Source organism: Drosophila erecta, unplaced genomic scaffold (genome assembly GCF_003286155.1).
Source record: "Drosophila erecta strain 14021-0224.00,06,07 unplaced genomic scaffold, DereRS2 tig00000092-arrow-pilon, whole genome shotgun sequence".
In the NCBI taxonomy this organism is placed as follows: Eukaryota; Metazoa; Arthropoda; class Insecta; order Diptera; family Drosophilidae; genus Drosophila; species Drosophila erecta.
In genome coordinates, this window is record NW_020825207.1 from 1,859,006 (window position 1) to 1,883,185 (window position 24,180).

At 50.1% G+C, this 24,180-nt stretch overlaps 11 protein-coding genes across 12 annotated transcripts in view; 5 read left to right on the plus strand and 6 right to left on the minus strand.

The window, feature by feature from the left end:
• The window catches only part of LOC6547888, a 34,954-nt gene extending 33,316 nt beyond the window's left edge, over positions 1–1,638 (minus strand). The window contains exon 1 of the mRNA XM_001976396.3: positions 1,448–1,638. Coding sequence (XP_001976432.1) covers positions 1,448–1,462 — 15 coding nt within the window. The 5' untranslated portion in view covers positions 1,463–1,638. The remainder of the gene's footprint in view (positions 1–1,447) is intronic.
• Positions 1,639–1,753: 115 nt separating this feature from the next.
• Positions 1,754–2,519, minus strand: LOC6547887. Its single transcript, XM_001976395.3, has one exon. It carries the CDS (start codon positions 2,423–2,425, stop codon positions 1,754–1,756), a length of 672 nt encoding a protein of 223 aa, XP_001976431.1. The 5' UTR covers positions 2,426–2,519.
• A 253-nt stretch (positions 2,520–2,772) lies between these two features.
• LOC6547886 (phosphatidylinositol 3-kinase catalytic subunit type 3) lies at positions 2,773–6,143 on the minus strand. Its single transcript, XM_001976394.3, has 8 exons — positions 5,982–6,143; positions 5,288–5,909; positions 5,137–5,232; positions 4,996–5,081; positions 4,054–4,940; positions 3,723–3,996; positions 3,299–3,660; positions 2,773–3,242 (listed from the first exon to the last, which is right to left on the minus strand). The coding sequence occupies exons 1-8, from the start codon at positions 6,050–6,052 to the stop codon at positions 2,797–2,799; spliced, it is 2,844 nt and encodes a 947-aa protein (XP_001976430.1). The 5' UTR covers positions 6,053–6,143; the 3' UTR covers positions 2,773–2,796.
• A 340-nt stretch (positions 6,144–6,483) lies between these two features.
• Positions 6,484–7,690, plus strand: LOC6547885 (exosome complex component RRP4). The gene is made up of 2 exons (XM_001976393.3): positions 6,484–7,026; positions 7,086–7,690. The coding sequence occupies exons 1-2, from the start codon at positions 6,580–6,582 to the stop codon at positions 7,533–7,535; spliced, it is 897 nt and encodes a 298-aa protein (XP_001976429.1). The 5' UTR covers positions 6,484–6,579; the 3' UTR covers positions 7,536–7,690.
• Positions 7,691–8,184: 494 nt separating this feature from the next.
• Positions 8,185–13,744, plus strand: LOC6547883 (zinc finger protein 543). Its single transcript, XM_001976391.3, has 3 exons — positions 8,185–8,523; positions 11,657–12,748; positions 12,806–13,744. Exons 1-3 carry the CDS (start codon positions 8,362–8,364, stop codon positions 13,592–13,594), a joined length of 2,043 nt encoding a protein of 680 aa, XP_001976427.1. The 5' UTR covers positions 8,185–8,361; the 3' UTR covers positions 13,595–13,744.
• LOC6547884 (caspase-1) lies at positions 9,243–11,361 on the minus strand. Of its 2 annotated transcripts, none has more exons than XM_001976392.3 (3): positions 10,760–11,361; positions 9,925–10,493; positions 9,243–9,857 (listed from the first exon to the last, which is right to left on the minus strand). In XM_001976392.3, exons 1-3 carry the CDS (start codon positions 10,903–10,905, stop codon positions 9,601–9,603), a joined length of 972 nt encoding a protein of 323 aa, XP_001976428.1. In that variant the 5' UTR covers positions 10,906–11,361; the 3' UTR covers positions 9,243–9,600. The 2 variants fall into 2 exon arrangements, with proteins under 2 accessions (XP_001976428.1, XP_015012646.1); XM_015157160.2 differs by having other exon boundaries at positions 9,925–10,496.
• Positions 13,745–13,854: 110 nt separating the features above from the next.
• On the minus strand, positions 13,855–14,548 carry LOC6547882 (cytochrome c oxidase subunit 6A, mitochondrial). The gene is made up of 2 exons (XM_001976390.3): positions 14,363–14,548; positions 13,855–14,235 (listed from the first exon to the last, which is right to left on the minus strand). Exons 1-2 carry the CDS (start codon positions 14,457–14,459, stop codon positions 14,003–14,005), a joined length of 330 nt encoding a protein of 109 aa, XP_001976426.1. The 5' UTR covers positions 14,460–14,548; the 3' UTR covers positions 13,855–14,002.
• Positions 14,549–14,735: 187 nt separating this feature from the next.
• On the plus strand, positions 14,736–18,075 carry LOC6547881 (serine-threonine kinase receptor-associated protein). Its single transcript, XM_001976389.3, has 3 exons — positions 14,736–15,279; positions 16,910–17,575; positions 17,637–18,075. The coding sequence occupies exons 1-3, from the start codon at positions 15,159–15,161 to the stop codon at positions 17,834–17,836; spliced, it is 987 nt and encodes a 328-aa protein (XP_001976425.1). The 5' UTR covers positions 14,736–15,158; the 3' UTR covers positions 17,837–18,075.
• On the minus strand, positions 17,957–18,928 carry LOC6547880 (eukaryotic translation elongation factor 1 epsilon-1). The gene is made up of 3 exons (XM_001976388.3): positions 18,735–18,928; positions 18,357–18,662; positions 17,957–18,267 (listed from the first exon to the last, which is right to left on the minus strand). Exons 1-3 carry the CDS (start codon positions 18,813–18,815, stop codon positions 18,115–18,117), a joined length of 540 nt encoding a protein of 179 aa, XP_001976424.1. The 5' UTR covers positions 18,816–18,928; the 3' UTR covers positions 17,957–18,114.
• A 1,069-nt stretch (positions 18,929–19,997) lies between these two features.
• Positions 19,998–21,911, plus strand: LOC6547805 (putative gustatory receptor 59e). The gene is given in 4 exon segments (XM_001976386.3): positions 19,998–20,287; positions 20,525–21,470; positions 21,533–21,688; positions 21,744–21,911. Coding segments are annotated over 4 exon segments (1,266 nt in total). The 5' UTR covers positions 19,998–20,231; the 3' UTR covers positions 21,852–21,911.
• Positions 21,912–21,977: 66 nt separating this feature from the next.
• LOC6547804 (sodium channel protein Nach) lies at positions 21,978–24,168 on the plus strand. The gene is made up of 6 exons (XM_001976385.3): positions 21,978–22,747; positions 22,804–22,900; positions 22,966–23,069; positions 23,149–23,227; positions 23,495–23,849; positions 23,909–24,168. Exons 1-6 carry the CDS (start codon positions 22,056–22,058, stop codon positions 24,166–24,168), a joined length of 1,587 nt encoding a protein of 528 aa, XP_001976421.1. The 5' UTR covers positions 21,978–22,055.
• Positions 24,169–24,180: the final 12 nt, after the last annotated feature.

Here is a 24,180-nt window from a genome sequence, read left to right on the forward strand (position 1 = left end):
CGAATTCGAAATAAGGCGAAACGAAAGAAAAGCGATTGCCAATTAATGGAACGTGCTAAGACTCTACCACTATACAATTTCGGTATGATATGTTCACCTATCATTGATAGTTCTGTGCTCTCAACCCTATTTTTGTTATATATATGTATGCATTGCCCTAAAATGGGAAAGACTGCAACTTAAGCTGAGTTGGAAACGTGAATCACCTAATTAGCTATCTCAGCCTTTGCAACTTATCGACCAAACGATACCGCACATTCGTATTGAACTCATCACCATACGGATTTATCTTCATCACTCAATCGACTCGGCAGCTCGCCGCTTTATCGTTATCACCAGCCGGCAATGACAACTTGCGGAACATAGTTTGAATTCCGCAAATTAGACTCCAACACCCACCGCAAACTGCACGTAGTGAAATTTAGCTGCCAACTAAACCAAACATGCTGCGATCTAGAAAATGTATCTTTCAGATGCACACGCTTTCCACACCCACACACACACACACATATATATATCGCTGAAAAGACACACACATAACTGCAGCTTGGCATTCCAAGTGACTTTGCACACCGAAATGAACACGTGCTGCATTCGGCCCGGCTCGAAGGACCACGACCGGGGAATTGGGGCTAGCAGCGGGCGGGGGGAGTGGACTGGGGCTGGGCCGCCTGGTGGCTTGGTGGCTTGCAGCCACAGACAATAACAAAGGCCAAGTTGAGTGCAGTTGGCAGCGGTGACTCATGCTCACTCGCTCGCAAGCCCGCACTCCCACTCACTCGCACTCACAGCTGCAGCAGGCTCTCTTCGGGAAGAGTGGCATATGGATGTGGATGTGGATGTGGAAGTGGCATAGTGCTCTGATAAGAGATGCCTGCAACTATTACTCAAATTTTCCCAGATCGAGTGTGTCGTAATAGTAAGTTGCAATAGCGAAACGGGAAATGATGATTACACAGTTTTTACACAGTTGCCAGCCTCTTCTAAGGTTAGAATGGATTGGGAAAGCCCTAGAACTCGAACTGCAAAGCACAGTGTGGCAAGTCAATCTTCAGATGCTCCATTCGTTAAAGTTCGAACTTCAAGCAGCGACTTCTGGTTTGAGTTGGCCAAGGCACACTGCTGGCCGCCTGGGACTAGGTGTTCACATGGATGTGGCCGCGAGTGTGTGCTGCTGCCGGCTTTTTCGGTGCGTTTTGTTTGTGGTCCGTCGTCTGGCGGCAACTTTAGTGGCCCCGGCTAACTTTTAGCAAAAGTTTCAACTACGAGTACCTGCCACTAACTAAAACCACAGGCACACAGACCTAGAGCACAAGAGCCAGCCGCAGAAGCAGAACTTTCCACCACGCATCGAACTATGAAAATCGGAAAAGTTTGCAGACAGAAATTTCCAGCAATGCATCCGCACAATGGCGAAGTGGACGCAGTGCCTCCCCCCGTAACTCACCGCCCCGCTCGCCATCGTCGTTAAAGCCGGACTCCTCCGCAAGCTTAAACCAGTGCAAATATCCTCAGAATCCTCGCAAATCCAGCAAAATAAACGTAAATCACACGCGGCGCGCCAAACAAACTTCTAAGCACCAAACGAACTGTAAACGAACAGCTGTCAAAGTGCGCGCGCTCGCAGAGACGGGGCTGTTATGCGGCGCACAGCTGTTCGCCCAGGGCTGTATTTGGGCGGGCGTTTGAACGGCACGGCTCCACAGTGAACACACGCCCAGATGGATGGCATTCATTTATTGCTGGAACGCGCCTATTTGATAAACGTCGAGCGCCTGGTCCGCTCCATCTCCCTGTCCCTGGCATCCGAGTCCGACTCGGAGGACGAGGCCTGCCGCTTCCGACCGGAGTGCTCCGATGGCTGTGCGCTGGTCAGCATCCTGGCAGCGATGAGCCGGAAGAACCAGAAGCGACTGAGATAGGCCTCCGCGCCCCGGCTGATGAAGTACAGCTGGAGCGGTCGCTTGCTCCTCTGGGAATGCAGCCTCTGGTTCGGCCTGCTGCGCGAGTGGGAGAACATGAGGTCCAGGGCGAAGGTGCAGTGCAGCAGGTAAATGGCGCCGGCGTAGAGAGCCACAATGGCGTTATCCCTGCAGCAGGCGTAGAAGCTAGGCCACCGCTCGGTGCGGAACTCCTCCAAGGTGGCCACGTACATGTTGGCGTACACGGTGATCATGTGGAGGCTGCCCAAAATGCCGCCGAACAGGGCCTCATGCTTCATGGTCGGCCGCTCGGCGTAGAAGGCGCCAATTAGGGACATGATGCATATGATCACCGATCCCCCGTAGGTGCCACAGAGCAGGAAGATGTGGGGAATACCCTCCTTCTTGCAGCAGGACCAATGGACGAGGCAACAGCCCAGGCTCAGCAGCAGCTCCATCATCTTGAACAGAAACCAAACGGGCTTCTTTGAGCGCACTCGCATGTTTGCTCGAACAATGGGTTGTATTGCAATTGAGACAAGATATATGTGGATACATTTGAAGTCCGGACTACGAACACTTAGCTACAGGCCACCTACAACTAAAGCAAACTTACAACTAGGGTTAATAGTAGGGTGTGGTAAGATGGGAAGGGATTCAAGCATGTAGTTAGCTAAAAATTGTAGGAGCCTAAAGTAATCAGTACATCACTGCAATAAGTTAACAAAGGTATAAGATATATGCTTGTAAAATAAGGTTGTCTAGGCTAGAGTACACTTTTGATGTTTAACAATTTACATTCCTGCAACTCAGGCAAAACGATGTGTGAAAATTGAAGATTACTTGCTCCTCCCACAATTTTTTGTCCTTTCCTTTACTTCCGCCAGTACTGAGTGAAGCGATGAATCTGCTCCACCAGAGCGGGCATCACCGCCGTAATGGACACGTCGAGAAGGCTCTGCAAGTGCTGCACTGCCTCCTCGTCGGTCAGACCCAGCTGCAGGTTCTCCTCCACCTTCTTGACCGCCTTGTCGGGCTCGAGCGCGATGTCCGGCACAGTGGCGTCCACCATGAGGGAGAACAGGTTGAGCATCACGTTGGCATGCCGGCGCAAGTGCAGATAGGCCGTGTAGCACTGCTTGCGGAACTCGTGGTGGTGCTCAGAGCTAATGCCGCCCATTGCCTCCACCATTTCCTTGCTCAGCTTCATGGGCGGCGGCATGGGCTTGGGGTCGCGTCCCAGAATGTAGCCGAAGTCGATGTGGAAGAGCTTGCCATTGGTGGTCAGCAACAGGTTGTCCAAATGTCGGTCGCCCACACCTGCGAGGCGATAAAGGATTAGCAGAATCCGCCAGGTCATCTTTCTGCAGTCTTACCCAGCAAGTAGGTGATTACACAGTAGCCCGCACAGCTCTTTATGTAGGTGTCCATGACCTCTGCCGAAATGCCATAGGGTCCGTTGTCGCACGGATGGTGCTTCCGGAAGAAGTTATGGATGTTGCCCTCCCGCGCGAGGACCTCTGCCACGGTGCACGAGTCGACGTACTGGAGGAAGCCATGCTTGGAGCTGGTGGCCAGCACTTTGTAGGGAGTCAGCTTGAGGTCGAGGTTCTCGCGCCTCAGCAGCTTGTCCATTAGAGTTATCATCTGCAGGATGAGCTGATCCTGACGCAGATCATCACCGTGCTTGAAAATGGCAGCGTATTCGTGATGGGCAATCGAAGTGACAAAGGTGAGCCTAGGAACAGGATTAGTATTAGCAATCTTTCAGTAGTTTACGGTTTGGTTTGGCAAGCATACTTGGCTGGCATTAGGGCGCTCTTGAAGAGCGAAGTGCGCATGGGCACAATCTTGGTGATGTAGATCTCCGGATCCAGGGGAAACGGAATTGGCTCGAAGTTTGTGAAGTTCACCTTGAACATGTCCTGCTCGGCCAACAGCTTCTGGAATTTCTCCGTCTTCTTATTGCGGTTGCCCGGCTCCTTGGCCACTAGTTTCACCAACTTGACCAGCTCGTCGATGAAACGCCGCTGCTTCCGGAGGTTGTAAAATATGCCTCTTAGGTTGAAGTTGCCTGTGAGGATGTAGGTAAATTAGAGGAAGAAACAGCATTTCGTTGAATCGCACACACCGTTCTCTAGCACCTTCAGAAACATCTTGAGCACCATGGCGTACATGTCGTGGGCCCTTTCGTCCTGCTTCCTCACCGACTCCACTTCCTCCACCTCGATGGACAAGTACCAGTAGAAGTAGTTGGCTAGCGTGGCATTCGTGCAAGCGCGCTGGATGAGGAATGTGCAGAGATTGGCTGGAACACTGCCAAAGCTGATGCCCTCGGCCAGCATGAGGGCATTGGAGTTGGAGTCGCAGGGCAACGAGCTGCTGCCTGGAGTGGCGGGAGCAGAAGGGTTCGGAAGCGCCACCGATCCCTGACCACCACTGCCACCCGCTGATCCGGGACTCACTGACTTATCGCTCTTGATGGCGGCTAAGACACTTGCCGCCCGCTGATTGGCTGGAATGACCGAGGCGTGGAGTCCACTGCTTGTGGCGCTCAGATCGGATAGGCTGCTCTGATCCAGCAGAGATCCGTTGTCGTCCAAGATAGACCGCACCACATCGCGCTCGGGAAAGATACAGCCATGCAGGTGGACAATGTGCCGCGGATCCTCGTACTTCAGTGCTTGCACCAGCTGAAGCAAGTAGAGCAGCAGATCCTCGTCGGGCGCTTGGGCCAATCGACTAACTGCGTACTTTCGCACCTGAGGGTGCGTAAAGGTCGGACTCAGCAGCTCCAAGGCATCCTCTACGTCCATGGGCGCCCAGTTGGCCAGCATCCAAAGAGCCTGAGTAACCTCGTCCTCTAACTTCCAATTGATGCACTTCAGGAACTTGGTCAGAGCCTTCTTGTGCGAGGAGAGGTAAAAGCGGAACTTCCAGACCAGATCCTGCTCCTCGCTGCTCAGAACATAGGTGGGTGGATACCTGTAGACAATCGTGTGCAGCTGATCGCGAATGCTGCGGATATACCATACATGAGTGGGGTTTTAATCTCTGCAGGTCACAGGCTTACCTGGCTGTCGGCTTGGCATCTCTATCCGAGATGCCTGAGCGCTCCGAACGGGCCAATCGATGGTGCTTCCGCTCGACCAGGTTTTCCTGCAATGTGATTATGAATCAATTTTCGAATACATCTATTCTCGGGCTTCAATACCATTTGAATCTCGGAATCCGGCACAGAAACCAGTTTAGGTTTGGCCGGCAGCTTGTATTTGACGTCACCCTCCGGCTCGAAGTAGACCACGGCGTACTGCAAGATAAAATTCCGCTCAGAGCTGGCCAAGATCGGTGTTTCAATGACTCACGTTGTACATGTCGTCCACGACGATTGCAGGAAACTCGATCATAAGGAACATGTAGTCCGACATACGCTTCTCGCGCTCGTTGATCACCTCGATTTCGCGGAACGTGAGTCTGTCCAGCCAGTCCACCTTCTGCACCTGGCCGTTCCGGTGCTTTTTAGCCAGCTTTCCCAGGCGCTGCATCTGCGACTTGGACGACTCTTTGCCCTTGCCGGGCGTGCGGCTGGGAAAGTTGCCATCGCCCTCGACTCCCAGCCACACTCGCAAGTCGTACATTCCCTGGCGAAACATGCCGTCCTTGCCGAACACCGAGATGGAGGTGCCGCCGATGACCGTGGTCTGGCCAGCGCCCGAGCAGTCCAGGATGGTCAGCACTAGCATGGCGCTTCTGGGCAGGTCGGAGAACTGCAGGGGCAGCGTAACCCACTCGTTCCAGCTCCATCTCTTGCCGAACGCCTTGTAGGAGCTGGTCACTGGGAGGCAGTAGGGCCTGCCTTGGTTGAACACCTGCAGGCGCACCTGAAACGAGGGGTGCTCTTCGGAGTACAGGCCCGAGAATCTCAGTATCGGATCCTCCAGCAGTTTCTCATAGTCCGGCTGGCGCTTCTTCCCTTCGAGCGTCCCGCTGTGAGAAAAAACAACAATGGTTGGATTCGACGTTGGATTTCCCACGTTTTTCGCGCCCTTTTCCACTTACACCTTGATTTGCACACGCTCGTGGAGCGATGAACTGTGTATGTAGCGGAAATGGTCATCGGGCTGGTCCATTTTCCTGCTTCCAATCCAATTCACTTTTTCATTTATGCGTAATTTTCGCGGAGCAGCAACAACAGCTGTCCACAACAGAAAACAGCTGACCAGAGGGCGACGCGGCGAAGTACAGTGGGCGCTGGCTAAGACGTAGATTCAACAAAGAAATCCCCATGCTAGCACTTTTTAGGCAAACCTTGTACCATTATCTATAATTATTATTTGTTGATTAAGCATTTACTTACTCTCCCATTATTATTGTGTTTTGTTTTTACTTACCTAATAATCGTCGTTTTATCCGTTTATTTACTTCTTATGCGCTACAATTTCCAATTTCGTATGAAGGGGATTTCAGTAAAATAGTTATTAAAACTCCAATTCGCCGGAACCGATAGACACTGTAGTTGCGGCGAAGATCGTGAGCCGGAACCGGCATCGAATCCGATAAATGAACCAGTTCCGCGAGGCGCGTGTTTGGCCAGCTGTTGCTCTTTTTGCCTCGCTCAAAATTTAAGTTTTGTTTACTTCGCTTTGGCCAAACTGAGATGTCCACCAACGCAGCGATAGAACTGGCCCTGGACCGAGTGGACTGGCGCGACTTGGCCGCCCAGACGGACCACCAGCCGAGGGTGTATACGCCCGGGGAAGTCCTAATGCCGGAGGCGGGATTCATGCGTGGCCACGGCACCTTCGTGGAGGACGAGAACATCAAGGCCTCGGTGGCCGGGGTGATCCAGAAGGTCAACAAGCTGATCTCGGTGCGTCCGCTGAAGAGTCGCTATGTGGGCGAGATCGGGGACGTGGTGGTGGCCCGCGTCAGCGAGGTGCAGCAGAAGCGCTGGCGAGTGGACACCAATTCGCGGCTCGACTCCATCCTCTTACTCTCCTCGGTGAATCTGCCGGGCGGAGAACTCAGGCGGAGGTCCGCGGAGGACGAGCAGATGATGCGACGATACTTGGACGAAGGAGACCTCATCTCCGCCGAGGTCCAGGTGCGTACTTCCCATCTGGCTGGTACCGGAATATTCATACAAACCTGTTTGTTCTCCAGAACATCTTCGAAGAGGGCACCCTTTCCCTGTACACGCGCAGCTTAAAGTATGGAAAGCTGTCGCAGGGCATTTTGGTCAAGGTTTTCCCCGCTCTCGTCAAGCGGCGCAAGATGCACTTCCACAACCTGCCCTGCGGCGCCTCCGTGATCCTGGGCAACAATGGTTATATCTGGATATCGCCGACCAAGGGCCAGGAACAGGAGGGCGGTGAGGGAGGATTCGCCCAGAACCTGAACGAGCATGTGCCGCGCGGGGATCGGGAAGTGATCGCGCGGCTGAGGAACTCTATCCTGGCGCTGGCCAAGTGCAAGCTGATGATCTACGACACCAGCATCCAGTACGCCTACGAGGAGTCCTTGAGGTACGAGGCCCACGAGCTGCTCCAACAGAATGCCATCTACGACGTCGGGCAACAGACGCAGGCTCGACTGAGGGACGCCGACGAGTAGTTCGGGAACTATGTTTTAATTCAAGTAGCATAAATAGAGCTTAATGTATTTTCTACTGCGAAAATATTCGTTATTCAATGGGTTCGAAAACGACGGATTTTCAAACTGCTTCCGTGGGCTAAAAGTTTAAATACATTCTAAACCCTTCAAAACTATCCCAAACATTCATTCAAACTTAATAAAATTACAAATTTAGCATTTATTCTGAAGATATTTTAGGGCATTCATTTGAATTTGGATTATGGAAGCTGGTTTTCCACTAAAAATATGGTAAAAATAATGGTTTTCCACTCGAAACCCACGAACTCTATAAAATAAAACATTTATTGCATATAAATTAGGTATTAATGGCAGCAAGCTAAATGGAATAGAAAAATATATTTTTTTTAGTTAAAAGATTTAACCACTTTTCGCTGAGAAGCAGCTAAGGTATCGATATTTTATCAAGACACACACCGAGTGGCAGCGCAAGGTGGCGATCCGGCAACGCCTTGGCGGTTCGTGCAGAAGAAAAGTGATTTCGCCTTGATGGTGATTTCATTCATGTGGAAAGTCGGCATTGCTGTTAATTATTTGTCATCTCAATTTGCTTGTGACAAATATTCGACTGTGTGAAATAAACACAAGAAATTACCAAAAATTGGTAAGCAAAATTCACGAATTGAATGTTTTTGCGCAGAAACATCGATACATCGATATTTTTGTAGTGCACATCCCTAGGGGACGCCAAGCGATTGTTTTCCTCGCTTTTCCAATCTGTGCGCACTTTGCAAGTGAAATTCCGCGTTTTTATAGCCGCCCGGATCGAATTACTCCAATTGTCGCGATGGCCGAGAAACTGGTGGCGCGCGAGGCGCTGCTGACCGAGAAGCGGGTCTGCCGCTTCTGCCTGACGGAGCAGAAGCTGGCCTCGATTTTCGAGGAAAATCCACGGGTGAAAACAACCGCCAATCTGCCGCTGCAGATCATGGCCATTACGGCGATCGAGGTAAGCGGCTTAATCCAACGCATCCCAGCTGGGTTCTGGCTTACACTAACAAACGCCACGCATAACTTGGCTAAGAAACCGAATCGCGGGTTTCCGCATCGACTGCGAGGCGTCTTGGCTAAGTTTCAGCGCCCTCCCCACTGCTCAGTTCGTCTTTTCCCAGCCGAACGTCCTTGAAAAGTGGGACCAGGACGCAGCCCGATTGGTTGGCTAATCATTGGGGTTTCCCTGTTTTGGTTGTGGCTAGGAAAAATGGAAATACCCACGAATTGGGGCAACTGTACTGCGCCACACGCACACTTATGCGGCAACAGCTGATCGCCCCTGACAGCTGTCAGTTGTCTTTGGCGCAAAATTGAAATTGAATTCCCACAATTTGTGTATTAAAATGTAATTAATTCAATATTTAGTTTTCTGCTGCAACAGCAAAAGTTCCTTCAATACCTTAAAAACATTTTAACGTTAAAAATATGACTCAAACTCTCCCTTATTTAAAAAAAGTGACTAAGGAAAAGTGTTTTTCTACTCAATTAATTTGGCATCCAATCAAAGAAGTCATCAGTATTGTGCCTCCCCTTAAGGTTTTTACAATTTCAACCATTGTGAACTTTTATTCCACATATCAACGTACTCCATCTGGCTCACTTTATTTACAATTACCTGTGATTACAAGTAGTTTCTACGCAGTTGCAGTTGCATCTATGCAAAATGCATTCCAATGTTTTATAATTCACTTTTATTCGTACTCATATCAAATATAAATGTTTGCGTGTACATATAAGTATGTATAAGTATTCATTGTATAATCTTATCTCAAATTTGTGGGTTTGCTTTTGGCAAGTGTAGCTTATTTATAGGGAGTCATCTACTTGAGGAGTTAACGAATTTCGTCATTGATAAGGCCTGAATTGGGCATGGGAAAGGGGAATGAATGAAAGGGTGTCGGGTGCTTCATATCCTTCGGGCTAATCGCACTCGTCAGCTAAAACTAGACTTGAAGTGAATTGGAATCCAACGTGAATGATTGCGGGAGATGGTTGTACAACCTGTGTTAAAACTTTAAAAGGAGATCGCTTTTTAGCCAGCCTTATTGCCGTTCGGTTTGTCGCCGAAGCGCAGTATGCGCGTCAGCATGGAGGTGAGGCACGGTATCTGCTTCTGGCGATCCATCATCGGAGTGGCGGGCACGTTCGACTCAAAGTCTAGGGCTACGCGCTGGTTTACGAATGTGAGCAGGGTGAGTATGTCGTACTTCTTGCCATTGGCATTTAGCTCGCGGATCAGCGACTGCATGTACCAGGACCCGTTGTTGATGTTGCGCCAGGAGAAGTAGCCTAACAGCGCATAGCGGGATGTCTAGTTAAGTTAACTGAAATGTTTTTAAAGGCATATAGTCCTTACCCGGGATGGTAGAGTAGGAGAATAGAAAGTCAGCGTGTATGGGTATCTTGTAGCTCGTCGAGGACTCGCCATCCGTCTCGGTAACGCTCTTCTCCAGAGTAATCCCTCCGTCCAAACGATCGCCCTGGCAGGCTTGGATGAAGAACAGCTTCGGCTTGCCCGCCAACGAGGGGCAAAAGGTGGCAGTGAAGTAGTGCCAAATGTTGTCCAGCTTGTACTGCGTATCCTTGGCGTACAGGTAGCCGTGCTCCCCGTGGGAGAGGATGGCCACCGCAAGGCAGTCGTTGTCCGCGTGATCCTGCTCGGCGGCCTTTTCCACGTGCTTCAGGATGTCCCTCAACTTGCAGTCCTTGTACACGGACACCGAAAATCCCAGGTTTTCAAAGGCCTTCTTCAGCTCCTGGGCATCTACATTCGTTCCGGTGCGACTCTTCAGCGAGGGTATGTCGAAGTACTCGTGGTTGAAGATCAGGGCTATTCCGCGGTGCTTGTGATTCATGTTGTATTCGCTGGCATAACGCTCCACGGGCATTCGGGCCACAAACTTGTTGGCCGGCAGGGATGAGGCACTGCTGAGGAAAGGTCATCAAATTCGTAATAGCCAATTGAAATGTCTACTGATATCAACGTGATTAGATAAGGATAACTTGAACAATTGATTTCTAATCGCCAAAAAATACTGTCACAGATCGAAATTAGGTATTTGATAAGGATTTATTTCCGGACTTTAAAATGCAACAACGCATTGAGAACAAAACAAACAAACAAACGCATAAAGACAGGAATGATGAGAGAGGCTCTCTCTCTCTTTCTCTCTCTCATCTCATGGACTTACCTCGCTGCAGTTGCACCACCAACAACCGCCTCCGGCGTACAGCCCTTGGCATCGGTATTATCAGCATTATAACTGCCCCGATTTGCCGCTCCGTTCGGGCTGAGAATTCCAACTCCGTAGTTTCTAGTTACGCACTCGTCGGTCATTTTCTGTCCCTCTTCTTGCTTAAGTTCTTGTTTTGATTGTTTGCGTTTCTCCTTCTTTTTCCTCCTGCCTTTTGTTCGCTTCCTCCGGCTTCTCCCTCGCCCCTGCTGCGCTTGTCTTCCTCTTTCGCTGCTCAAGTTGTTGCGCCCTTTTTGGACTGATTCTTGTTTTATTCTGGCACTGCTTCTGTCCAACTTCTGTTTCTATCGCTCTGAGCTGGCCAAACTTTCCGCAGCGCAGCTGTTTCTCAATTCTCAGCCAGCTTTTGTCGGCGTACAATCGACCGAATGTCCTTTTATGGCTCAGAGTCGGACGTGTTTAATCAATCAATTAACGGAGGTTAAGCGTGCTCGTGCTCGCAGCGCGAAAACAAACTGCGAATGCATGTAATGGTGTGTATGCACTTGCCGCCAAGCGGCGATGACCGGCCTTCGATAGCACGGCTGACATCGACTGGGCGATATCGATTAATGTGTAGAGGGTGTTCCGGTACTTGGTGGCCCTATTTAAATTTAAACTTTAGCATTATAATGCACATTTTCAGGCCAAGAGAACTCCGATTGATGTTCATTTAAATTATATGTAGATGTATTAATCATTTACCAAAGCAAATATGGACATGGGGGTGTCCCCGAGCAGCACATTATTTTTGCCAATTTGGCTTCAAAAGGGACATCCCCCAATAATTATTTTAAATATAACTTCTTAGTTAAACGTTAGCCACACGCTTATCTTTTCTAACATCTAAAACAGGTATACGCCGGCGACGGAATGCCCGAGCACATCTGTCTGGAGTGCCGCCTTCTTTTCGAGCACTGCTACCGCTTCAAGCAGATGTGCAAGCGGGCGGAGACGCTCCTGCGGCAATATCCCCTCACCGGTAACTGGCCCTCGCCGCTGGAGAAGCCCCGTGCGCCCATGACGACGGTGGCGCCCAAGAAGTTGCTGGTCCTGCCAGCAACGTCAGCCGAGGCAAACACAAACGAAACGCCCAAAAAACTGCTGAACACAATGGCCAAGTCCAATCAGTTGGTCGTCGAGAACGTCCAGGTGTTGGAGACCACCTTGGTACCACACAAGATGACATCGGGTGCCTCTCCAGTACCACGTCGTTCCCATGCCTATGAGCTGAAAGTGGAGAACAACCAGGAGCTCTCCATGGACGATGTGCAGAGCATGCTGGAGGACATGGCCAGTGAACTAGAGAAGGAGTTTACCGAAGTCCCTCCGAAGGCGTCACCCGTCAAGCCAAAGGTGCTGAACAAGTCGTCGATTAGGATCTTGAACAAGGGACCCGCTGCTCCGGTGGAACCGCGCTTGGCCACTCCCAAAGTCAAGCGAGATGACAGTGGTAATGTGGCCATAGTGACCGAGGTTCTCGACTCGGAACTCCCATTGGATGATCAGGATGATCCGACTAAGAACGCCGAGAAGGTGGCCACCGACGTGTTCCCGTGTCCCTATTGCGAACGCTCCTTTCCGCTCCAGCAGCTGCTCGATATCCATCGGCTTAATCACACTCGCTCGCGCAGCTTCCAGTGCCCCCAGTGCGAGAAGAGCTTCTTCTCCAAGTACGACCTGGCCAAGCACAATTTCGTGCATACCGGCGAGCGACCTTTTAAGTGCGCCATCTGCTCGAAAGCCTTCACCCGGAAGGCATTGCTGCACCGCCATGAGCGAACCCACACGGACGTACCCAAGTTCATCTGCGTTTACTGCGAGAAGCCATTCCTTTCGCGGCAGGAGATGGAAAAGCACGCCGAGCGGCATCAGAAGAAGCGTCCATTCCAATGCGGCGTATGTACCAAGTCGTTTGCCTTTAAGCAGGGATTGGAGCGTCATGAGGTATGTTGATTGAACCAATTTCCGGATGCCCAGGCTAATGATCATGCTCACTTTCAGGTTGTCCACTCCACCAATCTTCCCTTCCCCTGTCAGCACTGCGAGAGAAGCTTTTCCACCGCCTCCAAGCTGGCTCGCCACCTGGTTGCCCACGCCGGGAAGAGAGCGTACCCGTGCAAGTACTGTCACAAGTCCTACATGTTGTCCCACCATCTCTCGCGCCACCTGCGCATGCACACGCAGACATCGGACGCTTCGTTCGTGTGCAGCGAGTGCAAGGTGTCGTACAGTAACTACAACGACCTGCTGGAGCACTCGCTTATCCATGCCACCGCCAGTCTGAAATGTCCCATGTGTCGGAAGCAGATCGACGATGTCGATAGTGTCGAAGGCCATATGGAGCAGCATAAGCAGAGCGAGCGTCACGCCTGCGAATTCTGCGACCACATCTTCTTGACACAGAAATGCCTGCAACGGCACATCGAGGACGATCATGTTGTGGACATGGAGCCATACCAGAACGAGTTCGAAGATGACGGCGAGGGCGATGAAAAGGAGGAACATCTCGAGGAATTTGAAGACATGGACAATGTCAAGCAGGAGGAATTCGTGACGGAATACTTGGAAGACGATACTCTCGATGATGATCACCTAGACGATAGCGACGAATCCTTCACGCCGCCGCCTGCGAAGCAGCGTAAAACCAATCCTCCCAAGGGAGTCCAGCAATCCTTGCGCCAAACTCGTAGTCGGGATGCTCAAAAAATCTCTTCGAAGTCAGCGAAAAAGGAGGACAAGTCTCCTCCCAAATTGGAACGCCACCTTAAGAATCGCCGATCCGCAAAATAATAATTGTAATATAATGCATACGGAAATTGTATCCATGTTCATGCTTTTACATTACAGTTTATGTATTCTATTTAATTGGTAGTTTTAATTAATCAATCTGACTTGATTTTCCTTTAACCAAAGGCCTTTTAAATAAACTCCTCACCAGAATTCCGTGGTCACTCATTGAAATGGTCGTTGCCCACCTTGTATATTGTATAGATAAACGAAGGTGCAAGATACATGTCCATGTGTCCCACATATCTGATTCTTAGGGGATGTCCTCGCTCTTTTTTGATCTTTATTGAAGCGCCAACGGGAGTTTGGGTAAATGTGTTTTCTGTGTATTTCCGCCTAAGGTTCAGTTTACATTAACGTTTATCACTACCAAACAACGAATAGTCCCCGGGGACCGGAGGCGGTGGCCATCTAGTGCTCGTAGCCGTCGGGCAGGGGGTTCACGTGGGGGTTGTGGAACAGACTCTTCTGGCCCTCACCCCAGGGGAAGCGCTTCTCCCGGCGGCGCAGGTACTCGTACTTGACAAACTCCTGGCGAGGCTTGTCGTGCTCCTCCTGGTGCTTCAGGTAGGCGTTCAGCATGCACAGTCCCACGGCGGGCACGGCCACGAAGAAGGACAGGCGCTTCCACACCTTGTAGCCACCTAGGGGATGATATGAGCATGGGAGGTGTGTTATAAGAGAGACTCCTTCGCCAACGGCCAAATTACATAACCTTAACCTTACAAAAGGGGACGAATTTGGCCATTGGGTTTCTGGACGAACACTTACCGGAGTGCTCGCCGGCCACGGCGGCGGTGCCGGACATATTCCGGGCGGCAGTGGCGCCGAATTGGCGGCGAATTGCGTGGTTTAGAATAGCGGACATATTTTCAGTCGATTCTTGGCCCGAATGAAAATTTGCTGTTTTGACAAGTAAATAGGGATGGGCTATGTGCAAGAAATGTCGTGACTTGTTCGCTGTTGGATATCGATAGTTCTAGGCAGTGATTTCTAAATTATGTGTGCAGTGCAGTTAATTGGCTTAATATAAAAACAGGAAAAACAAACTAAAGCAAATTAAAACTCCGTAACTTGAAATTATATTTTGGTATCCTTTCCTGCCGTGACACAGCGCTAGCTAATCGGCCACCTCTAGAAGTTATCGCCTCACGCCCCCACCGCCGCCGATAGGTACTCTGTGTACGGGCTATCGAGGCTGGAGTCGGCTACCAATCGTCCATCCACAACAACAACGTGTCGCGTAATTATTTTCCCCTCTTGTTTATAAAATTAAACGCATCAGATTGTAAATACACTGCACACAGCTGCAAAGCCCGCAAAACACACGGTCACAGCAGCAACTCGAACTTAAGCAACGAACGGGAAAATCATTATCGTACGGGCAGTGAAGAGCAATTAATCAGGCGAAACCACCAATCCAAGTACAAAGTAGCTTCCAAACCGCCAGCTATTCATTAAGTGCACAGTTCGCCAGGCGCTCAGCAGACATAACGGTCGCTACACTCAAAGAAACCCACAAGTATTACGGACCACACACCCACACAGTCACCCCACCACCACCAGCATGGCCGCCAACAACTTGCGACAAATCCCCCTGACCTGCAGTGGCCACACGCGACCCGTGGTCCACCTGGACTTCAGCGACATCTGCGACGCCGGCTACTTTCTCATCTCGGCCTGCAAAGGTAAAGTCCGTGGGATCGACCAGCAAGTCGCATGCGATTAGCCGTCCTTGCGCGCTATATATAGACCACTTTCCGTCGTCGCACAGTGGTTCGATTCGAGCACATCTATTCGATTGGGTTGAAGTTGCACATGCATCGCTGACCAACTAGGACATTTTCTGAAAACCAAACGTTTCCTGCTGCTGATTCCAAGGACATGGACAAAACTAGTGTTTGGACTTTGGACTGTTCATATAGCAATAGTTTGCTGTATATATGCAAGTTTCCTGATAAAAACAAGCAGTTACTATTGCTTATTAGCTCAATTTTTAATATAGCTTTGTGGGAAGGGCAAATAATGTTTGATACAGAAGGTCAGCGTAATCATTGTGTCGAAAAACAAGTTATATTGTAAGCGTTCTGTGATGGATTATTGTGTTCGTAGGAAAGGTGCTGCATCAGATCGGCGAATCATATGTAGTACAGGCGGGCAAACACGATGTAGCATCATGTCTAGCCTGTGGGAAACCTTGACCCAAATGCAAAGTCACTTATCGCGAGCGAAACCTGTTTTCTGCGAGTGCGAAAACCCTTTTGCCGCCACTCGCATGCTACAAAATGCGAGTTCTTTGCCTTGAGGTGTCAGCCAGTCGATGCGATTGCAATTGCAATTGCAGTTGCATTTGTTAGCTATTGCTTGTTTTTTGTTTATTTACAGGCCTTTTGCATTCGTGGCTTTTGTAAAATGCTGCTTTTATGCGGAAAGAGCGCTCGTTCCCACTGCAAGTTCAAGTTGACTTCGTTATCGCCTTTTAACGTACTCGCTTCCCTTGTTTAGCAACTTTTCGAAACTGCTCGTTTTGTGCTTTCGGTTCGCTCGGTAAATGTATTCAGGAAGCACCTTGGAACTTCTATATTTATATGCTGCGTATTTGCAGCTGCCGTTTGGCTGTCGGGAGCGGAAAGTCGCCTGGAAGATTCTGGTTAGTGGATACACTTTCCTGTAGCACTGTAGAGCAGTGCTGCTACCCAGAAGATCCGCTGAAATGTATTCGGAAATTGTTCGGATACAGTATCTAATGTGTGGTTAATTCATGTGGTATTCACTCTGATGAATCATTACAAGTTTAAGGTCAAAGTTATTGTATAAATTAGAATGGGGAATTACATAATACACATTATTTTATTAAATGCGCTTGTTTCCTTAGGCGAGATAGACAAAAAGAACCTTTCTCTGCAAAGTTAAACTTTAACTATCGCTTAGAGTTTCTATACAAATCACAAGTAGCAGGCAAACACTAGCAAAAGTCCTTCAAATAGCGAGAGTTAGGGGATCGTTTATCACACAAATAGAATGCATTGATGACCATTCACACTGCGAAATGAAATGTAGCTTCGATCGAGCTAACAAGCCGCGTCCCTGCACTGCAGCACCCTGCATCCCGATCCCGCCGAGCGGAGCAGTGCAGTGCCAGTGACGTGAACTTGGGAGCTCGCTTGCATGATTGAGAGCGGCAGGCAGCCAGGTCGTTGGCCTTGGCGGCAGGCATTGAGTCAAGGTGGCTTCCGTCCGCTAATTTATGCACGCACGCTCGGCGGCGGGCGAAAGCGAATGCAACTGACCGAGAATCGTGAATTGTGAATCTTGCAGATGGCAGCCCGATGCTGCGGCACGGCGACACCGGCGACTGGGTGGGCACCTTCGAGGGACACAAGGGCGCCGTGTGGAACGCCACGCTGAACCGGAACGCCACTTTGGCCGCCTCCGGAGCGGCCGACTTCACCGGCAAGGTGTGGAATGCGGTGAGCGGGGCCGAGATACACAGCTTCCAGCATAAGCACATCGTGAAGAGCGTGGCCTTCGACAGGGATTCCGAGAACATAGTGACTGGTAGCAACGAGAAGCTCGTGCGGGTCTTCAACCTGGAGCAGCCCGAGGCACAGCCGGAGGAGTACGCCGGACACACGGGGTCCATCAAGCGGGCGCTCTTCTGCCGCGGCGACAAGTGCATCATCTCGGCGGCCGAGGACAAGACGGTGCGCCTCTGGGACCGCATGACGGGCATCGAGGTGCAGCGCCTGCAGTTCAACAGTAATCCGAACAGCCTGGAGATCTCTAGCGACAACCACATCCTGACCATATCGCACGGCTCCTCGATTAGCTTCTGGGAGATCGACACGCTGAAGAAGCTGAAGGAGGTAAAAGTGCCGACGAACGTGGCGTCGGCCAGTTTGCATCCGGATAAACATGTATTTGTTTGTGGCGGCGAGGACTTTAAGATGTACAAATTCGATTACATTACAGGAAACGAAATTGGTAAGAGCCCGTACCTTCTCACATGAGTAAGCTTTAATCCGAAGGTACTGTTCCCCCACAGAATCTTTCAAGGGCCATTTCGGACCCGTGCACAGCGTGAAGTTCAGCCCGGATGGCGAGCTCTATGCCAGCGGCTCCGAGGACGGCACTCTCCGGCTGTGGCAAACCACTGTGGGAAAGACCTACGGCTTGTGGAAGTGCACGGAGCCCACGGACCTGGGCAATTCCATCAGCTCGCCGCGCGAGGTGCAGGCGAACTGATGTTGGCGCAGCAGGAGTCGCTGCTACACAGCCCACGCTGCATCGGCGACGCAACGGAAGGGCTCGTGACTCGGAGCTACGGCTGAGATCCGATTATCAGAACAAGAACAACACGTAGTGTGGGCTACAATAACGATTCTTCATATTCCAACGCTGAACTCTCTCATTGGCATTAAATGATAATCACACACAAAACTACATTGTGAAATGCAATAGAAATAAATAACTTAAGTGTCGCACTTGTGACTGGATAGAATGGATGCAAAGGTTCCCGGGGCTTAGATGTGGGTGCCTGTGGCCCAGCCGTGCAGGTAGATGGTGGTGAAATTCAGCAGTGGTTCGCCCTGGTGCACATCCGCGCGGTTCTGGAGGTGATCGAACCAGCGGGAGAGATTCAAATAGGCCTCCTTGTCCACCGGCGAGAGGGATTTCTGGAAGGGATCAAATGGATTTAATAAAGAGAAGATTACAAGGCTCAATGGAATAGCAAATAGAACTAGAGAATTTATCCTAGGCTCACCACAAGATCGTAGATGGCATAGTAGACCGCCAGGTCGGCCAACGTAATGAAGTGGCCCACCAGGTAGGATTTGCTGGCGAACAGTTTGTTAAAGTCCGCGAGAAGCTGCTTGGACACGTATTTGTCCTTGGAGCCGGGCGCCACGTAGAGCACGGAAAACTCGATCCACTGGTACACCTGGGCCTCCACTTCCCGCGACGCCCTGCTGTTCTGTGCGGTCTCCGACTTGGATTCGCTTGCCAGGCTCTCCAGGATCGTGGCGAATCCGGCCACGCTCTTCTTTTGGCCACTCGTGCGCGTTACGACCTTCACAACAGAAAATAAGTTGGTGAGGCGGCGCGAATCGTGCGATTTTCAGGGTCAGCGGTGCGTCCATACCTGCTCCTCGTTGAGGTGCACCTTGCCGGGATTGACGCCCAGGCAATTGGCTATCTTCTGCACTGTTGCAACGTCGCACATGGTCAGCGAAAGTAAAGTTATTATATTTGGCGTGCAAATTGCAAGAAACGATAATACTCCAGATTGGCAGAGTTGCACCAATCGCCAGGCAAGTATCGATAAGTGTGTGCTATCGATTGTTGGCGACAAAGACGCCAACTTTAAACGGAAAATAAGTATTTTTTATTTTCCGCTGTTCGGTTCGTTTACAATTAGGATTGATTTCTAGTGGCATTCCCCTGAACCGACTTGGACAAGGCCTCATAGGTGACATCATATTGCAGCAGGAAGATGAAGAAATCAGCAGAGGCCACCAACAACTAAGCTTGGAAATTAAACTTTGGAATAAAGCTGTAATGCACACTTACAGTGGTTAAAAACTTGAGGTCCAGATTTATGACTCCACACACCAGATGCTGCCGCACATTCGTTCTCATTTGGATAATAAAATGGGTAATGGTATCCTGAAGATCAATTCTGGTACACGACACTCTACTCAATACGCTCAAGCATCTGGAATGCTAACGATATATGTACATATCAGCTATGCTCGGGACTTATTTTGGGTTACCCTACCTCATTCTGAATACTCTGGTTGAAGTACAGGATGCTGCATACCTTTCCCACGTGCATGGCCAGCCAGAGGAGCATACATACCCACTTGGCCAAGTCGGCCATGGATGGATTCTCAATGCCCTGATACACGAGGAACAAGACGAGGTTAAAGTTCAGGAAACACCCCACGAAGAGCAGTAAGATGGAGTACTGAAACATCCGGTTTACCACTTTGGTAAAATCAATCAGCTCTGCGTGATGCCTCCGGATTTTTTGGACCTCCGACATCCGAGGGCTTTGCAAATGAATTAGCTCCCGCTCCAGGTTTTCAGTTAGCTTTCTTTGACGCCATGCGATTCCTTGGAGCAGGAGATAGTACTGGATGAAGGATATGCTGCTTATGATATTGGGCATCACATAGCTATTAATGCTCAAAATCGATCCGTATACAACGTATTTCTGGGTCCAGATATTAAAGAAAATCGCTAAACAGGTGAACATCCCTATTAAAAACATATGCAGCCTAATAAATCTCTTGGTTTTGCTGCAGTCTATGGTGTAATCTCTATCTAGATCGGATATTACGATATTCTTCATCACCTTGGGAGCCGCGTTTCTACACTGCCAAGTGAGGAGCATAATGAAAGATATGTGCACTACATAGATTGCAGACTCAAAGGTATTTAGATAGCGGTCCAAGGATACCCTCTGTGTGGTGATGAGCACGAATTCCCAGTAGGAGCCCACGACGAACGATCCATACCCCAGAATCATCCAACTGAAATGGACTAATCGGTAGATTCTGTTCGGGCAGCCTGGTAGAATGGTTATAGGTGCCGTATTTGCCAGAACGGCGATAAGTAGCAACCAAAATACAGCTCTATGAAACTCTTTGTACCTTTCTGCATATTGTGGATAATACGGAGATGGTCTGCAAGGTCAGTTACTATAGATTTATCTAACTTAAGCTAGCGCCTACTCACCCTTCTCTTGTAAAAACCTTGACTTTAGCGCCCGTCGTTGGTGGTTTCTCTGAGGTCCGCATGATGACTACTTAGGATTTAAGTTCTTGAAATCATTTAGGCCTGTCAGTTGCTTCAGTCATCATCAATCAATCACATCAATTAAAAGTTCAGCTCTTTCACCACTTTACCACTTTCAATCATTAATTACAGCGAGCTCACGATGGACACTACGTACTGGCAGAATATCCTGATGACCCTCAACCGGTTGCTGGGCGTATATCCAAGCGGGAAAAGAGGCGTACTCCGCTGGATCCACTCCCTTTGGAGCCTGTTCCTGCTTCTGTACATCTGGATTGGCAGCATTGTCAAGTGCCTAGAGTTCACTGTGGAGGTACCCACGATCGAAAAACTGCTCTACTTGATGGAGTTCCCCGGCAACATGACAGCCACCGCCATTCTGGTTTACTATGCCATATTGAATCGTCCTCTTGCTCATGGAGTGGAGTTCCAGATTGATTGCATAATCGCAGGACTCAAAGGAAAAACTAAACGTCTGCTCTATAAGAGACATGGTCAGAGGACTCTTCATCTAATGGTGACCACTATAGTCTTCCATGGCTAGTGTGTTCTGGTGGACGTGGTCAACTATAACTTTGAGTTGTGGACCACTTTTAGCAGCAATAGTGTCTACAACCTGCCTGCCCTAATGATGAGTCTGGGGGTACTCCAATACGCCCTACCCGTCCACTTCCTGTGGCTTGTGCTGGACGAGATGCGGACGTGTCTCAAGGAGCTGAAGTTGCTGCAGAGACCACCGCAGGGTACGACCAAGTTGGATGCCCGTTACGAGTCCGCTTTTGCTGTTTTGGTAGATGCGGGTGGAGGATCTGCTTTGATGATTGAAGAGATGAGATCAGCCTGCAATCTGCTTGAGCTTGCCCACAACAAGTATCTGTCGAGATTTGGTCCCTTTCTGGTGATAAACTTAGTCAATTCCCTGGTCAGCACTTGTGTAGAGTTCTACTTGGTCTTCAACTTCTTTGAGACTCCTCTCTGGGAGGAGACCGTGTTGCTTGTATATCGCCTGCTCTGGCTAGCCATGCACGGCGGACGTATCTGGTTCATCCTGGCGGTCAACGAGCAGATTCTGGAACAGGTAATCATTAATATTCAAATATAATACGACCGGATTTCTATATAGAGCACTCCAAAGCCCAGAAATGTAAGCTATGCCAGCTGCTGAACGAGTTGGAGGTGTGTAGCTCGCGCCTGGAAAGGACCATTAATCGCTTTTTGCTACAGCTCCAGAGGAGTATTGACCAACCCCTGGAAGCCTGTGGAATCGTCACGATGGACACGCGCTCTTTCGGCGGGGTAAGTGGGTAGCAGTCGTCCAATTAACCCGTTTGTAGCCTTTGTCCATCGACAGTTTATCGGCGTTCTGATGGCCATTGTCATTTTCCTCATACAAATAGGCCTGGGCAATAAATCGCTAATGGGAGTCGCCCTCGACAGATCCAATTGGGTTTACGTTTGACGAAAAATGAGCTCCAAGGGTTATCAAAGCGAAACCCATCCACATACAGGTATTGAGTTAAAAGGTCGTGGGTATGACCCTTTCTTTGTGCTTAAAATCTCATCGAAATCAGCCAAAGAAATTAAGAACTAATGGAGGTCTAACATTTAACGCACCTAAATAAAAGCTGTAACCAACTGGCTACGATTTTCATTCGGTAAATAAATGTCCAACGAACGACTGCGGCTTTGGATTAGAGGAGTCACTGCCAGGATCCTTCGAGGACTCTTGCCGCTCTTCAGGTTGGTCTTGGCTGGTTGCGGCAGGTTCTTCGGCCGGTTGAGAGATGTGGTGGGTCAGGCAGGAGCCGAAACTGGTCTCCTGGCGCTGAGCTTGTGCGTCAACCGGAGTATCCATCTGCTGGAAAGGCTTTTTTGGCTGGCGGTGGTTATAAGCAGTGTGATCACCGCTCTGGTGCTTAGTAGCCTCCAGTTGGAGCGCTACTTAAGCTCGCCCACCGTGATCTCCGTGGACCGAGACTATCGCGGCTGGAACGGATCCCTGCCGGCAGTCACCCTGTGCTACTACGACCACATCGACTCCTTCAAGGCCAATGAGTACATACAGGAGGTGTGGAATGTGTCCATCATCGACGAGGACTACTTCCTCTTCATGGACTTCCTGTACGCCGTGGTGAACGCCACAGCGGGCAACTACGCCGAGTTGGCCAAGTTCGCGGAGGACTCGCGCTTCGACCAGATCGACCTGTACGAGATGATCCAGCGGGTGGACAGACCCTTCGAGCAGGTCATCAGCAGCTTCGACTCCGGCTTCCAGGTGCATGTCCAGAGGGTGATGACCGAGCGAGGAGCCTGCTACGCTATCAACTCTCCCATGTCCACGGTGCTGAGTGGCCAGTGAGTGCTTAGGGAATTTGTCCACTTCGCGGTGATCCTGCCATCCTCCGTTTCAGACCAGTTGCCTATGACTTGATGCCACAACCACTGTCCTGCCAGTATGGAAAACAGCAGTGCTACATTCGGATGGATTTGTATGAGAGCACGGGCGTGGTGGGTGATGCACGGTGGCCTCCATTGAGAAGAGTCGCTATTGAATTATGAAATCAACCTTTCAGCTGGACGTACACTCGCCATTTGAGGTTTCGGCCACAGAGGCGAACATTGTGGCGCTCCACAAATCCGACGAGATAACCGCCTCGTTCAAGGTACTGGAAACGGTGTAAGTAGACCAGACCCCCGGATTACATTACACCATCATCCAGACATAGAGATTGATTTATATGCTTCCCCATCTCCAGAGCATCGAAGAACTTACGCCAACTGAGCGTCGCCCAGCGCAAGTGTGTGTTCAACAATGAGGAGACATCCAACCTGAAGGTACATACTCGTATATGCCCATATACACACCTTATCTGGGGGAAAGTGCTTGGGTATTCAAGCGATGCCCTGCGTTTCGGTTCGTCAAATAAACAAATTTCCCAAGTCAAATGAAACAGCACCTGATAAGTCACATCAGTGCAAGGAACTCGTATTTCGTAGCAGGGAATGCAGGGGATCCTGACTTGGGTTCTCCACTTTGGCATAATGATGCTTCACTTCATCACATATCATCACATTTACTTGTAAATCCGTTTGCTTATATAGATCTACAGCAAGTCCCTGTGCCTGGCCAAATGTCGAGCGGTGATGGCGCTCGAGATGTGCAGCTGCGTGCCCTTCTTCTACCCGTATGTGGATGGACCCAGTTGCAGTCCCGCCGGATTCGAGTGCCTGCTGGACTTCAAGTGGCCCATCTGGGCGCTGCACATCTGCAAGTGCCCCTCCACCTGCACCGAGATCGAGTACACCATGCAGACGGTCAAGAAGAGCTCCTGGGGCGTGAAGAACAACGAGGAGGTGGCCAGCAGCGAGACTGCCACCTCCAGCTTCCGCTGGGATCTGATTCCTCCGAAGGTGCGCATGCGGCGGGATGTGGTCTATAGCTTCGAGGACTTAGTGGGTGAGTCCATTTCAAACTCTTATTTATAATGTTATATACATGTAATATGCGCTTTACAGTATCCTTTGGAGGTGTCCTGGCCCTCTTCGTGGGCGTCAGTGTGATGGGGCTGGTGGAGATGGTCCATGTGCTCGTCTACAACTTGCTGCTGGACGTCTTCACGGTGCTCCGCCTGGTGTTTGGTCGACTGCGGCGCTGCTGGCGAAGAGACGACCACAAACCGGAGGCCGACCACCACCATGCCCGACTGCATGACTTCAACGAGCGCCTCTCTTTGGCCGACACCGCTGAACTGCCGCCTTTTGACTACGTGAATTGATAAGCGACAATT